The 12977-nt window shown below is 56.2% G+C and overlaps 1 protein-coding gene and 1 long non-coding RNA gene across 2 annotated transcripts; both read left to right on the top strand.

The window, feature by feature from the left end:
- Positions 1-359: 359 nt before the first annotated feature.
- NKX2-5 (NK2 homeobox 5) lies at positions 360-7699 on the top strand. Its single transcript, XM_029050524.1, has 2 exons — positions 360-815; positions 6271-7699. Exons 1-2 carry the CDS (start codon positions 494-496, stop codon positions 6846-6848), a joined length of 900 nt encoding a protein of 299 aa, XP_028906357.1. The 5' UTR covers positions 360-493; the 3' UTR covers positions 6849-7699.
- A 1716-nt stretch (positions 7700-9415) lies between these two features.
- Positions 9416-10105, top strand: LOC114806429. Its single transcript, XR_003754465.1, has 2 exons — positions 9416-9456; positions 9537-10105. It is a non-coding gene; the product is annotated as an uncharacterized LOC114806429 (long non-coding RNA).
- The last annotated feature ends 2872 nt before the right edge of the window (positions 10106-12977 follow it).

Below are 12977 nucleotides of genomic sequence, written 5' to 3'. Positions count from 1 at the left end.
ATGTATCTGTGAGTGTCCGCCGTCCCCTCCGTGTCCGTGTGTCCCTCCGTTTGGGGGTCCGTTGGTGTTTGTGCAGCCCGCGGCAACCCAGAGGCCCCTTCTCCTGGCCCTGCCAGTCCCGGTCTGCCTTCCCCGCTGCTCGGGGCAAATTCCCAAACCCACCCCCCAGATCCCTCGGAGCCCCAGATGGGGTGGAGGTGGGGATGTGAGGGGGTGGGGGAGGGATGAAAAAGAAAGCCACAGCGGGAGGGGGAGGCGGGGGTTGACCCGCAACCCGGGCCGAGCGGGGCGGGATGACTATATTAGGTGGCATGAAACTCCGCGTGTCCCGTGGCATGGGGAGGACCGGCCAATGGCGAGCCACAGAGGGCCGGTCCCTCCTTCTCCCCCTTAGGGCCTGGCCCACCTGCCCCCCAGCCCCATCCCGAGGGCCGGCCTGGAGGCGGCGGGATGGCTGTCCCCCGGGGTGCCCTCTGAACCACCCCCCCCCACCATGTTTCCCAGCCCCGCCGGGACCCCCACGCCCTTCTCGGTCAAGGACATCCTCAATCTAGAACGGCAGCAGGCCGAGCCCGGAGGCCTGGCCGGCCTGGACCTGTCTCCGCGGCCGGACCCGCCGCCGTCGCCCTCCTCCTGCATGCTGTCCTCCTTCAAGCCCGAGGCGTTGGCAGCCCAGGGCCCGACCCCCGCCCCAGCCCTCGCCCTCTCCCAGCCGGGACCCCCGCCGCGCCCCTCGCCGGCCTTCCCGCCCTCCTTCTACGCCAAGAGCTTCGCCGGGATGGACTCGGCCCAGGGACCACGGGCGGCCCCCAAAGGTAAGGTCGCCACCCGGGGGTCCAGGGTGGGCTCAGCGTCCAGGCCCCGGACCCCTCCGGGGATCCCCTCCGTGGAACCGGACCGGGTGGGCAGCGGCAGGGACGGGGCCGGGAATCCCCGAGAGGCCCCGGGAGGGACGGGAAGACTTCAGGTCCTTCCCGGGAGTCCGGGGGCCACCTGTCCGTCCGTCCTCTCCCAGCTGGGATCCGGAGAAGGGACAGTCAGGAGGCAAGGGGTGGGGTTCTCCCGGGAGAACGGGCCCGGCCCCGGGAAGGCCGGAAGGCTCCTTCTTCGGACCCGGGGCTGGACAGACCCCCCGGGGCTGCCCCGTGCCGGGAAGCCCGCACCGACCCCGCGATGGGGCCCGTCCTCCGGACGGACCGGTGCCGATCTCCATGCCGGCCGGGGGCACCGACGCTGCAGCCGGACAGGGCCCGCACCAACTCCTCGGCCGGACAGGCCCGCGCTAACTCCAGGGCCGGGCAATTCCGCCATGACCCTGACGAAAGGACTGACCCCTCGGGCTCTAACTCCAGGGCCGGGCAGTTCTGCTCTGACCCTGCCGAAAGGACTGACCCCCTCGAGAGGACTGACCCCTCGAAAGGTCTGACTCCTCGGGCCCTAAGTCCAGGGCGTGGCAGTTCTGCTCGGCCCCTGCCTAAAGGACTGACCCCCCGGGCTCTAACTTCAGGGCCGGGAAGTTCCACTTTGACCCTGCCGAAAGGACTGACCCCTCGAAAGGACTAACCCCTCGGGCCCTAACTCCAGGGCCGGGCAGTTCCGCTCTGACCCTGCAAAAGGACTGGCCCCCTCGGGCTCTAACTCCAGGGCCGGGCAGTTCCGCTCTGACCCTTCAAAAGGACTGACCCCTCGGGCCCTAACTCCAGGGCCGGACAGTTCCGCTCTGACCCTGCAAAAGGACTGGCCCCCTCGGGCTCTAACTCCAGGGCCGGGCAGTTCCGCTCGGACCCTGCCGAAAGGACTGAAGCCTCGGTCACTAATTCCAGGGCCGGGCAGTTCTGCTCTGACCCTGCCGAAAGGACTGACCCCTCAAAAGGACTGACCCCTTGAGAGGACTGACCCCTCGGGCCCTAACTCCAGGGCCGGGCAGTTCTGCTCTGACCCTGCCGAAAGGACTGACCCCTCGAAAGGACTGACCCCTCGGGCCCTAACTCCAGAGCCGGGCAGTTCGGCTCTGACCTGCCGAAAGGACCGACCCCTCGGCCGGTCCGGCAACCCCGCGGTGACCCTGGGGTCCGACGGACCTGCACTCACCCTGCGGGTGGAGGATTTGCACTCCGACCCCGAGGGTGGACAGGTCGGGAGCTGACCCTGCTGGTGCGCAGATCGGAGCCGGTCTCAGCCGCCAGACAATCCGTAGCTTGTCAGCTCCCAAACTGTCCTTTCCCGGACACCGACCCCGAGGCTGGTCAGTTTCCAAAGGACCTGACATTTCCTGGCTCTCTGGGGAGGGAAGCGGGTCTCAGCCCGCTCTCTTGGCTCGGTCTGAGAGGAGGTAGGATGAGGGGGAGGGTTTTTTTTGGGGGGGAGGGGTCGCAACCCCCACTCCCTGAGTCGGGATCATCGCGATCCGCAGTGGGGACCGGCCCGAGGGAGAAGGAATCCCGGGTCCACCGTCGGGACCGGCCTGTCGGAGACTAACGATCATAATCCCTCTGCTCTGCGCCCAGTAAGCGCTCAATAAATACGACTGAACGAATGATATTCCTTAAATGCCACGCAGTGCATTCAGTTGGGTTCCATCGCATTTACTGAGCGCTTGCTGTGGGCAAGCACTGTACTAAGCGCTCGGACGGTACAATCCAGCAACTGTACTAAACCCTGGAGTGGATACGAGCAAGTCGGGTTGGATAGAGCCCCTGTCCCCCGTGGGGCTCACAGTCTCAGTCCCCCTTTTACAGGGGAGGGAACTGAGGCCCAGAGAAGCGAAGTGACTTGCCCAAGGTCACGCAGCAGACATGTGGCCGGGGTGGATTAGAACCCAGGGCCTTCTGACTCCCAGGTCCGCGGTCGGGGCCGGCTAGGGGGAAAGGAGGCAATCCGGGCCTGATGTCGGGACCGGCCGGCCGCGGCCCGGGAGGGAAAAGAGCAGTGTGACTTAGTGGCAAGAGCCCGGGCTTGGGAGTCAGAGGACGTGGGTTCTAATCCCGCCTCTTGTCTGCTGTGTGCCCTTGGGCAAGTCACTTCACTCCTCTGGGCCTCAGTTCCCTCATCCGTAAAATGGGGATTAAAACTGTGAGCTCCCCGTGGGGCAACCTGATGACCCTGTATCTCCCCCAGCGCTTAGAACGGTGGTCGGCACCTAGTAAGCGCTTAACAAATACAATAATAATAATAATAATAATAATATCCGAGCGCTTAGAACAGTACTCGGCACGTAGTAAGCGCTTAACAGATACCATAATAATAAGATCCCAGCGTTTAGAACAGTGCTCTGCACATCGTAAGCGCTTAACAAATGCCGTAATAATAATAATATCCCAGTGCTTAGAACAGTACTCGGCACGTAGTAAGCGCTTAACAAATACCATAATAATAATATCCCAGCGCTCAGAGCAGTGCTCGGCACATCGTAAGCGCTTAACAAATGCCATAATAATAATAATAATAATAATGATATCCCAGCGCTTAGAACAATACTCGGCACATAGTAAGCGCTTAACAAAACAATAATAATAATACCCCAGGGCTTAGAACAGTGCTCGTGTGAGCCCATTGTTGGGCAGGGGTGGTCTCTATCTGTTGCCGAATTGTACATTCCAAGCGCTTAGTACAGTGCTCTGCACATAGTAGGCGCTCAATAAATACGATTGAATTAATGAATGAATGACATAGTAAGCGCTTAACAAATACCATTGCCAGTCTATTTGTTTTATTGTCTATCTCCCCCGTTTAGACTGGGAGCCCGTTGTTGGGCAGGGATGGTCTCTATCTGTTGCCGAACTGTACTTTCCAAGCGCTTAGTACAGTGCTCTGCACACAGTAAGACCTCAGTCAATACGATTGAATGAATGAAATAATAATAATAATAATAATGATAATACCCAGGCGTTGAGAATAATGCTCGGCACCTAGTAAGCGCTTAATATTAATAATAATAATAACAATTAGGGTATTTGTTAAGCGCTTACTATGTGCAGAGCACTGTTCTAAGCACTGGGGTAGATACAGGGTAATCAGATTGTCCCACGTGGGGCTCACATTTTTAAATCCCCATTTTTACTGATGAGGTAACTGAGGCACAGAGAAGTTGTGACAGTGCTCGACACATAGTAGTAAGCGCTTAACAAATGCGCTTAACAAATAAATAATGCCCCAGAGCTTAGAACCGAGCTCGGCTCATAGTAAGTGCTTAATAAATATCATAATAATAATAATGATACCCCAGTGTTTAGAACAGAGCTCGACACATAGTAAGCACTTAACAAATACCATAATAATAAATAATACCCTAGCGCTTAGAATGGTGTTCGGCACCTAGTACGCACTTAACAAATGCCGTAATAATGATAATAATAATACCTCAGCGCTTAGAACAGAGCTCGGCTCATAGTAAGCACTTAACAAATACCATAATAATAAATAATACCCTAGCGCTTAGAATGGTGTTCGGCACCTAGTACGCACTTAACAAATGCCGTAATAATGATAATAATAATACCTCAGCGCTTAGAACAGAGCTCGGCTCATAGTAAGCGCTTAACAAATACCATAATAATAATAATAATAATAATAATAATACCCCAGCGCTTAGAACAGAGCTTGGCACATAGTAAGCGCTTAACAAATACCATAATAATAATAATAATACCCCAGGGCTTAGAACAGAGCTCCGCACAAAGTGCTTAACAAATACCATAATAATAATAATAATAATAATAATACCCCAGGGCTTAAAACAGAGCTCGGCACAGAGTAGGGGCTTAACAAATGCCATGATTATGAGCATTGTCGTTATTACTAAGGGGCTCGACAAATACCATGATTATGAATATTGTCGTTGTTACTAAGGGGCTCGACAAATACCGTGATTATGAGTATTGTCGTTATTACTAAGAAGTTTAACAAATGCCATGGCTATGAGGATTGCCGTTAATACTAAGGGGTTTACCAAATGCCATGATCATGAGTATTGTCGTTGTTACTAAGGGGCTTAACAAATGCCATGATTATTAGTATTGTCGTTATTACTAAGGGGCTTAACAAATGCCATGTTTATGAGTATTGTCGTTATCAGAAAGTATTATCCTGGTCCGATGTGGGGGCCGGCCAGGCCGGAGGGGAAGGGGGAGAGGGTGGGAAAGCCGCTGAAATCCAAGGGGGAGGGGGGATCCAAGGTGATGGGGTGGTCCCCCGTGGGGCTCACAGACTCAATCCCCATTTTACCGAGGAGGGAACTGAGGCACCGAGAAGTAATAATTGTAATAATGATGGTCTTTGTTCATTCATTCATTCAATCGTATTTATTGAGCGCTTACTATTTGCAGAGCACTATACTAAGCGCTTGGCATGTACAATTCGGCAACAGAAAGAGACCATCCCTGCCCAATAACGGGCTCCCAGTCTAAACGGGGGAGACAGACAGCAAAGCAAAACAGAACAAAACAAAACAAATAGTCTGGCGTGGATATCGCCGAGAGAAATAGAATCATAGATATAGACACCTCATTAACAAGATAAAATAGAGTAATAAATAATATCTACAAATGGGCACAGTGCTGAGGGGAGGGGAAGGGGGAAGAGCAGAGGGAGGGAGTAGGGGGAATGGGGAGGGAGAGAGGAGCAGAGGGAAAGGGGGGGTTCAGTCTGTGAAGGCCTCCTGGAGGAGGTGAGCTCTTAAGCGCTTACTCTGTGCCAAGCACTGTTCTAAGCAGGGGGTAGATCCAAGGTACTTAGGTTGTCCCCCATGGGGCTCCCAGCCTCAATCCCCATTTTACAGAGGAGGGAACTGAGGCACAGAGAAGTGATAATAATAATAACGATGGTCTTTGAGAAGCGCTTACTCTGTGCCGAGCACTGTTCTAAGCACCGGGGCGGATCCAAGGTAGTCAGGTGTTCCCTCGTGGGGCTCCCATTCTTCATCCCCATTTTACAGAGGAGGGAAATGAGGCCTAGAGCAGTGAAGTATTGATGCCTGACTCCTTGTTTTGTTTTGCTGTCTGTCTCCCCCTTTTAGACTGTGAGCCCATTGTTGGGCAGGGATGGTCTATCTGTTGCCCAGTTGTCCATTCCCAGCGCTTAGTACAGTGCTCTGCACCCAGTAAGCGCTCCATAAATACGATCGAAGGAATGAATGAATGAAGTACCGAGGGGCTGACCCCCTCGGCGGATGGGGGGAAAAGCGAGAAGGCCTCGAGTGGAAGGGGAGAGGACCGTCCAGGACTGTCGAGGCCCCCGACGGCGGCGACTCTGATGGCTTCCGTGTCGTTGCAGGCCGGGGGTCGGAGTCGGAGGCCCCGGGGAGGCCCGGAGACCCTCGGCGGCGGCGGGGTCGTCGGAAGCCCCGGGTGCTCTTCTCGCAGGCGCAGGTCTTCGAGCTGGAGCGGCGCTTCAAGGAGCAGCGGTACCTGTCGGCGGCCGAGCGGGACCAGCTGGCCTCGGCCCTGCGGCTCACCCCCACGCAGGTCAAGATCTGGTTCCAGAACAGGAGGTACAAGTGCAAGAGGCAGCGGCAGGACCAGAGCCTGGAGCTGGTGGGCATCCCACCGGCCCGGAGGGTCGCCGTGCCGGTCCTGCTCAGGGACGGCGACCCCGGGCCCGCCTACGGCCTAGGCCTCGGCCCCTACGGCTTCGACGGCTACCCGCCCTGTCCGGCCTACGGAGGCTACGGCTGCCCCTCCGGCCCGGGCCCCGGCCCCGGCCCCGGCCCGGGCCCCGGACAGGCGGGACAGGCCTCGGCACTGACCGCCGCCTTCGGGAGCTTTGGCGTCGGGGATTTCAATCCGGGCCCCGCCTCACGGCCGCAGAGCAACGCCGCCCTGTCCACCCTGCCCGGGATCCGAGCCTGGTAGCGGGAGCCGTCGAGGATGGCCCCCCGGAGGGACGAGTGGACGGAGGGACGGGTAGACGGGTGGACGGAGGGACTGGAGGACGAGTCGTTGGAGGGACGGGTGGACGGCTGGACGGCTGGACGGCTGGGCGGAGGGATGGATGGACGAGTCGACGGAGGGACGGATGGACGGAGGGACGGGTGGACGGAGGGATGGATGGACGAGCGGACTGAGGGACGGGTGGACGGATGGACAGGTGGAAGGAGGGACGGGTGGACGGGTGGACGGGTAAACGGATGGACGGGTGGGCGGATGGACCAGTGGATAGAGGGACAGAGGAGACGGGTGGGTGGAGGTATGGATGGACGGGTGGACAGAGGGACGGAGGGATAGAGGGACGGATGGACAGGTGGACGGCTGGACGGAGGGATGGGTGGACGGATGGATGAGCGGACGGGTGGACAGAGGGACGGTGGACGGCTGGACGGAGGAACGGAGGGACGGATGGACCGACGGGCGGACGGACGGATTCCCGCGGCCCCCGGCGACGGCGCGACACCGGTCATCGCCGGTCAACGGGGCCGGGCCCGGCAGGCCCGGACAGTGACAAGCTAGCCACGGCAGGAGGCCGCCAGCCACCCGCCCCGAGCCCCCGCCGGACCCCGGGACAGTCCACCCCGATGACTTCCCCTCCCCGCCCCTGGCCGATCATCGCGAAAAAGGCCGGGCCGGGTGTCCAGGGGTCGGGGTCACCCGCTCGGACCCTCCGGCCACCGGCGGGGACTTGGACTCCCTTCTGCGAGAGGCGGGAGGCTCCGCAAGCTGTACGCGGGGGAGGGATGCGGGATGGTCATTAAAGAGAGCGGCCGCCCCCTGCGCCTCCATCCCTGCGGCCTTGGGGAGGGGCCGGACACCTTCCCGGGAGAGGACCGGGCCGGGGGCGAGGGGACGGGGGGGGGCCGCGGCCTGTCAGGGACCCCCAGGAGGGACCTCCCTCTTCCCCCTCCACGTTTGGTCCCCCCACTCGGGACCAATCCACGGGCTCCTCCTTGACCCCTCCACTGGCTTGACTTCCACTCCTCTAGGAGTTGGGGGTGGATTGGGGGGGTCCTCCGCGGGCTGACCCCGCATATACCTTCGCCCTAAGGTGTCAGGGGGGCTGGAGTGAGGCCCACAGACCGGACCTCACTGGGAATCCCCCCGCCATAAGCGCCTCAGTCCCAGAGGTTACTCTGCACCCAGCACTGCGCTGAGCGCTTGCGGGGACCGATCAGGTCGGACGAGGTCTGCAACCCCGGTCCTCGAGGGGGCGGGGGGGTCGGATGGGTCCAGTTCGGGTCTCTATCCCGGAATGGACGAGTGGGAATCGGGAATTCCTCCATCCTACAGAGCGGAGCAGACGACGGCCCTCTGAATCCACTCCCTTTTTGTTGGGGGGAAGATGGTGGTGTAAACGGGGCAAACCCCCTCCTTCTCTCCCCCTGGCAGTCTCGATTCGTCCCGCCTCGTCCCGAGGCCCGGGAGGACCATTTTCTTGTCTTCTCTTATGCCGTCGAGTCATCTCCGACCCATAGCGACGCCGTGGACACCTCTCTCCCAGGACGCCTCACCTCCGTCTGCGGTCCTTCTGGGATTGGATCCACAGAGTTTTCTTGGTCGAAATATGGAAGCGGTTGACCACTGCCTCCTTCCATGCAGTCAACTTGAGAGTCTCCACCCTAGACTCTCTCCTGTGCCTCTGCTGCCTAGCACGGGAGAGTTTTGCCTTGTAGCAGATGGCCTGCCACTCGCTAGCCGCCGCCCCGGCTAGGAATGGAATGGACAGGCCTCTGCTTGACTCTCCCTCCCGTGGTCGTGACTGGTAGAGGACTGGAAGCTCTCCAGGTGGGACCCTGAGAGGGCCGGGAGGACCATGCCTGACCCTGATTCCTGCTGCCGAGGGCTTCCGTCGCTCCCCCAGAATTACAGGTCCCCGGCCTGGAGGTTTAGGGAGGGGGAGAGGGGCATCGGGTGGAAGGGAGGGAGAGATTCTACAGTGGACTCTGGTGGGGACCAGTTGGGCCACGGGCGAGCCCAGTCCTACTCCACTGAACCCGTCCCCTTGTCACTGAGACCAATTCCGAGCCAGGGGCAACTCGATCTCTGCAAACTACTTGCAAAAGAGGAGCCCGTAGGTTGTGGCCATCACCTGCTGGCCCGGGGCGCCTGGACTTGCTCGTCTTAAGCCCTGGCCCGGCTGCTGGCCTGGGTTGACCACGTCCTCTTCTCCTTGCTCCGCCCAAGACCTCCCCTTTTCCCAACCTCCCACTTTCCAGGATGAAAAAACGTAACATTAGAGGTAATCATCATCATCATCATGGTAATGGTATTTGTTAAGCGATTACTATGTGCCAAGCACTCTACTAAGGGCTGGGGTGGATACGAACAAATCGGGTTGGACACGGTCCCTGTCCCATGTGGGGTTCACAGCCTCGATCCCCATTTTACAGATGAGGTAACTGAGGCTCAGAGAAGTGAAGTGACTTGTCCAAGATCCCACAACAGACTAGTGGCAAAGCCTGGATTCGAACCCATGACCTCCCGACTCCCAGACCCGTGTTCTGTCCACTAAGCCATGCTGCTTCCATTGGTGGGTCTTATTTTTAATCCCGATAAATAACGGGTTTAAATGACAAACCTCGGGGGTTGACTTGAGGATTTTATTTTTAGGATTCCTACAGCAACGTCTACCTATCCAAGACCTTCTTCGAGCAGATCCCTCCTTTCAGAAGTTCACCTACTCCCCAGTTGGTTCCCAGCGGCTGGACAGACGGGCTCCCTGGGGATGCACCCAGCGGGATCAAGGAACGGGGAACCGGGCTTTATGTGGGGTGTCAATCTCCAGCCTCAGCCCAGTTTAGCCTTGTGCGAGTGTGGAAGAGAGCGAGGGCTGCGTGCGGGACCCAGAAGTTTCATGCGACTCCCAAACGCTAAGCAAAATGGAGCCCAGGGTTTGTTACCTGAGGAAATCTCGGGTTCTTAACAGAGGGGATAGAGGGGGAAAAAAACCCAGCAGTGAAATATTCATAACTCGTTTAAAATAGCCAAGCCTTCCAGGTAGCCCACTCCAATAGATATGTGGATTCTGTTGACAGAATTGAAGATTTGAACCATTGATCACCCAAATGTACTAAATCCCTTAAAGTCCGACTGGCAGAATTGGAAAGACTTCGTCAGTAGACCCCGGCCCATTTGACAGTGGAAAAGTTAAGAAAATATCAATATTTAATTTTGGTGTTTTGGAGTGTTTACCCTTATTTCTACCCCCACAGTCTTGCTTTAAAAATGAGGGTTAATGTTTGACGAGCCTGAAAATCTCATTGTTAGCAGTCCTTCCAATAGTAACGCAGAGCAGAACTTCTGAACTGGAAGGCCCAGGGCAGGATGGGGCTGGGCAGGATGGGGTGGGACTAAGGGGGCTGGCCTGATTCAGGGGACCCTCAATCAATCAGTCAAATCAATGGCATTTATTAAATGCTTAGTATGTGCAGAGCACTGTACTAAGCACTTGGGGGTAATATTAAATAAACGGTTGATAGACAGGTTCCCTGACCTCAGTGAGTTTACATTAATAGAAATAGTTCACATTAATAGAAATAAATATACTATGGATATGTACATAATACTAATAATAATGATATCTGTTAAGTGCTTAATATGTGCTAAGTACTGTTCTTACCTCTGGGGTAGATACAAGGGTGATCAGGTTATCCCACATGGGGTTCACAGTCTTAATCTCCATTTTACTGATGAGGTATCTGAGGCATAGAGAAGTGAAGTGATTTGCCCAAAGTCACACAGCTGATGAGAGATGGAGACGGGGCTGAGGGAGGAGTGAATAAAAGGTGCAAATCCAAGTGGAAGGGTGACACAGAAGGGAGTGGGAGAAGAAGAAATGAGGGCGTAGGCAGGGAAGGCCTTTTGGAGAATAAATGCTTTAAATGAGGTTTTGAAGGTGGGGAGAGTGATCATCTACTGGATGTAAAGAGGGAGGGCGTTCCAGGCCAGAGGCAGGACATGGGTGGGGTTGGCAGTGAGATAGAGGAGATGGAGGTACAGTGAGTAGGTTGGCATTGGAGGAGCAAAGTGTGTGGGCTGGGTTGTGGTAGGAGAATGTGAGTGGCTGTGGAGTCTCCTAAAGGATTCAACTGGCACAGAGATGTTGGTTGCAGAATGGCTGTGCTCGGCCCTCAGAAACACCCCCGCTCTCAGGCCCCGCCCGGACAGTTGGACCAACAGTAAACGGGGACTCTTCCGGGGCTAGCTCAGGGCCTCCAAAAGCCCTGTTAGAAGCTGGTAGCCTCCGGGCCACTGAGCAGAAAGACCCTCCCGGTGACCCTCATTCTGCAACAAGCCCTTTCCCTTGGCTCCCTGCCCCACTCTAGCCAGGGACTGGGACCTCAGGGACCAGGGTCACCCTGGTGACACGAGTGCCACCAAGATGGCCATGAGCCTCACCCCTACCCAGATCCTCCCTGGTTTCAAAAAAAACAAAAAAAGGTATGTGTTAAGTGCCTACTATGTGCCAGGCACTGTACTAAGTGTGGGACAGATACAAGCTACTCAGGTTGGACACCTTCCCCAATTCCTCTAGACTAATCCCCAATTCCTCTAGACTGTAAACTCTTCGTGGGCAGGGAATGTGTCCGGGATTTTTATCTCGTATTCTCCCAACTGCTTAGTACAGTGCACTGCACACAGTAAGAGCTCAATAAACGACTGACAATCAATGAATTTCACAGATGAGATAACTGAGGCACAGAGAAGTGAAATGACTTGCTCGAGGATACCCAGCAGACAAGTGGCAGAGCCAGGATTAGAATCCAGGTCCTCTGACTCCCAGGCACATGCTCTTTCCACGAAGCCATGCTGCTTTTCTCCCCCTCTCTAGAGGCCTTCCGTGCTGGTAGCCCAGGAGCTAAGAAGCCTGAAAGCACCTGTCTCAGTGAAGGACGGGCTGGGAGGGAAAGGGAACGGGCAGACAGAGATTAGGGGAGGCCCCAATTCCACTTCTTCCTCACTCTCTGCAGCTGCCTGGTGTGAGTTTTCCTTCTCTCTCTGGGCCCCCTGGCTCAGTTGATCTGAGGGAGGTGCTGAGGGACAGACAGGAGCCACAAGGTGGGAAAGACAACGGAACAGGAGACGCAGCATTGCTTAGTGGAAAGAGCATTGGCCTGGGAGTCAGTTGACCTGTGTTCTAAACCCTTCTCTACCAGCTGCTTGCTGTGGGACCTTGGACAAGTCACTTAACTTTTCTGTGCCTCAGTTATCTAAGCGCCTACTTAGACCGTGAGCCCCATGCGGGACAAAGACTGAGTCCAATCTAATTAACTCATATCTACCCCAGCGCTTAGAACAGTGTCTGACACATAGTCAGTGCTTAGCAAATACCATAAAAAAGGAGCCAAAAGAGCCTCGTTCACCCCCACACTCGTGGACAATGAGAAAAGACTGCAGGGACCACGGGGAGCCTGGCGGGAGTGAGACAGGAGCCTGATGGTGTGGGAGGCCCAGTGGGCAGGTGGGCAGGCTGGTGAACAGCCCCTGGTCTGAATATTTTTGTGGAGGATTGACCATTTTGGACAGCGTGGCTGCTGGAGGGTCAGTTGGTCAGTTAGAATCCCCTGTAGGCAGAGGGAGAGTTGGCCGATAAAAGGACACATGGCTTCCACATGGGCTTCCGTGTCATGGAGATTCATGTCGCCCACACTGCCCTTGGGCTTCCACGCTGTTTCTGTTTGGAAACAACACTAAAGACCTGCAAGGAGATGTGTACAAGTCCCTTTCTCTCCGGAGCTTCGTATCTTTACTTGTGTTTTCATCTCTCATGTCCTCTGTCTCGCTCTGTTGGTCTTTCTCTGTTCTGACCCTGCTTCCTGACTCTTCCATTCATTCACTCATTCAATAGTATTTATTGAGCGCTTACTCTGTGCAGAGCACTGTACTCTTCCACTTGTCACTCCCCAGACCCTCGTCCACTCTGGCACTGCCAGTCAGCCCAGCCTCCTGTTCTGAGCACACTGCTTGTCTCCACCTTCTTAATGAATAATAATAATAATAATCGTGATATTGGTTAAGCGCTTGTTATGCGCCAAGTACTGTGTTAAGTGC

The sequence above is a fragment of the Ornithorhynchus anatinus genome, chromosome X1, assembly GCF_004115215.2.
Source record: "Ornithorhynchus anatinus isolate Pmale09 chromosome X1, mOrnAna1.pri.v4, whole genome shotgun sequence".
NCBI classification, from domain to species: domain Eukaryota; kingdom Metazoa; phylum Chordata; class Mammalia; order Monotremata; family Ornithorhynchidae; genus Ornithorhynchus; species Ornithorhynchus anatinus.
Note: the sequence above shows the minus strand (reverse complement) of the source record. Positions and strands in the feature narration are given on the sequence as shown.

Excerpts from the sequence above, each read along its gene's own strand:
- NKX2-5 (XM_029050524.1), top strand. The coding sequence starts at position 494 with ATGTTTCCCAGCCCCGCCGGGACCCCCACGCCCTTCTCGGTCAAGGAC. Across the intron at positions 816-6,270 it reads ACCACGGGCGGCCCCCAAAG|GCCGGGGGTCGGAGTCGGAG; the intron begins GTAAGGTCGCCA and ends GTGTCGTTGCAG.